The sequence below is a fragment of the Primulina huaijiensis genome, chromosome 6 (genome assembly GCF_012295235.1).
Source record: "Primulina huaijiensis isolate GDHJ02 chromosome 6, ASM1229523v2, whole genome shotgun sequence".
Classification (NCBI taxonomy): domain Eukaryota; kingdom Viridiplantae; phylum Streptophyta; class Magnoliopsida; order Lamiales; family Gesneriaceae; genus Primulina; species Primulina huaijiensis.
Window position 1 is genome coordinate 9,120,604 of NC_133311.1, and position 1,944 is coordinate 9,122,547.

Genomic DNA, 1,944 nt, shown 5'->3' on the forward strand with positions numbered 1-1,944 from the left:
AAAATTTTTATTAAAAAAAAAAAAAAAAAAAAAGGAAAAGCATTGATTCGAAAAATAACAAATTATCATATTTGAATCATTATTGCAACTATATATATAAACACGCAACGCAGAGGATATTAAACCTCCTTGCTCCATGTAATACTGGCTTGGTTTGCAGAAGACTAAAACAACCATAATAACTTCACACGTCCTTAAACCTCCTAGCTCCCTGTAAGACTTGCTGGTTTGCAGAAGACTAAAACAGCCATAACTTCAAACATAAACGAGGTGAAGCTGATCCATACGAACATGGTTCTTCTCCAATTCCACATCATCCTTTTAAGCCATGGGAGCTCGGATTCGATATCCAGTGATGCATCATATATCTGAGGTACACCAGAGCCTGCTTCGAATCCTGCTCTTTGTTGAAGGATCACTTTTAAAAAGGGTGTTGGTTGGTATCCTTGGGTGAAATCCTCGATCACGATTTTCAGGTTTTGGACCTCGGATTGAAAGCCAGTGATAATAGGAGCAGTTTTGAAAAGTGTTTCGACGATGCGAACTGGCTGGCTCTTGAAACGTAGCATGGCCGGATAACTTGATGCGACCATGGTCTTACCATTTGCTGACAGGCCCTCTACTCTCACCTTCACCGTATAGAAGAAAACACATGAGCACGAGATTTCAAGAAAATAGATGAATTATAGAGAAAATTCCTACGAAAATATATTATTTTCAAGATATATATATCATCCACACAATAATGGCCTGGCCCGACAACGATCCTATAATTCAAAACTATCATTCTTTAGATAAATATTTAATCTGCGCAGGCGAGTATACGTAAAACTTACCTGAAAGATACCTAGTTGTCTGTTGTAGTCAGATTCAGGCAATGTGAACGAGATGGTCAGCTTCAACTTATGGTTACTAAGTTGGCTGAAAATAGGCATCTGATTTCCTAAAGGCACGACAGCTACCGGACTAGTTTTCGTGTAATCGAAATTCAAGATTTCAGTTGTATGCACGGATTCTTCAACGAAATTTCTCAACACAAAACTAGCTACCACGAACCCTGAGACCAACAATCCAAGAAGCACCAAAAACACATTGATTGTGCAGAAAAAGGCCTTCCCAAATCTTATTGCCAGTTTCAGCACCGACTTCTGTGCCTTAATCCTATAACAGATAAAGGAGATCAGTCCCAAGTAAAACGCCATGCATGTTCTTCGCAGCATTTTCTCGAAATGCTTCGAAATTCGAGTCAGCATTCGAATCGGTAATACCAAAAGCATTAGCCAGAAATTCAGTATACCAAAGGGAAGAGTGAAGAACCACAGGAAAATGGTTATTTGAAAACCAGTAAACTTAATCCATAGCATAGACAAGATATCAATAATATTCAATGGGTCCATTTTGAATACACCATTTACATAGTTGGATTCAGTTTCTTGGTAAAAATGAATGGCCGAGCTTTCCTTCTCCTCATACATCGAAGCATATTCGCCTTCGATTATTCGATTCTTGCACCCATTGTCGTACTCGAAATCGAAATAACCAGATAGGCCAGGTGATTTTTGATTAGCCATTAGCAGTTTCTCAGCTCCAAGAATCAAAGAATGCTGCATCAAGTCGGCGAGAATGTGCGGTGACTGCAAGAATCTAAATGCAAGAAAATTGGAGCGATCGTTAAGCAAATGCTCGTTGTCATGGCCAATGTCATTTGTATCACACTGAACCATTGGATCATGTAATGATGATATTTTCATGGATTGGTTCAAGGTTAAAAAAAACAGAGAAATATTTGTAGTGAAAAATTTAATTGAGACCGTTTCTTTCTTTTATAAGATGGAAATACAAATGTACAGAGATAGATGAAATCGATTGGGAGAAGAGATGTCCATTGGGATGCTAAACAAATCGATAGTCCAAGACTGCAATATAATATTCCTTATAATTTTT

General features: G+C 38.0%; 1 protein-coding gene across 1 annotated transcript; it reads right to left on the minus strand.

Annotated features, from left to right (window-relative positions):
- Positions 1–203: 203 nt before the first annotated feature.
- LOC140979066 (seipin-3-like) lies at positions 204–1,724 on the minus strand. Its single transcript, XM_073444420.1, has 2 exons — positions 837–1,724; positions 204–629 (listed from the first exon to the last, which is right to left on the minus strand). The coding sequence occupies exons 1-2, from the start codon at positions 1,722–1,724 to the stop codon at positions 204–206; spliced, it is 1,314 nt and encodes a 437-aa protein (XP_073300521.1).
- Positions 1,725–1,944: the final 220 nt, after the last annotated feature.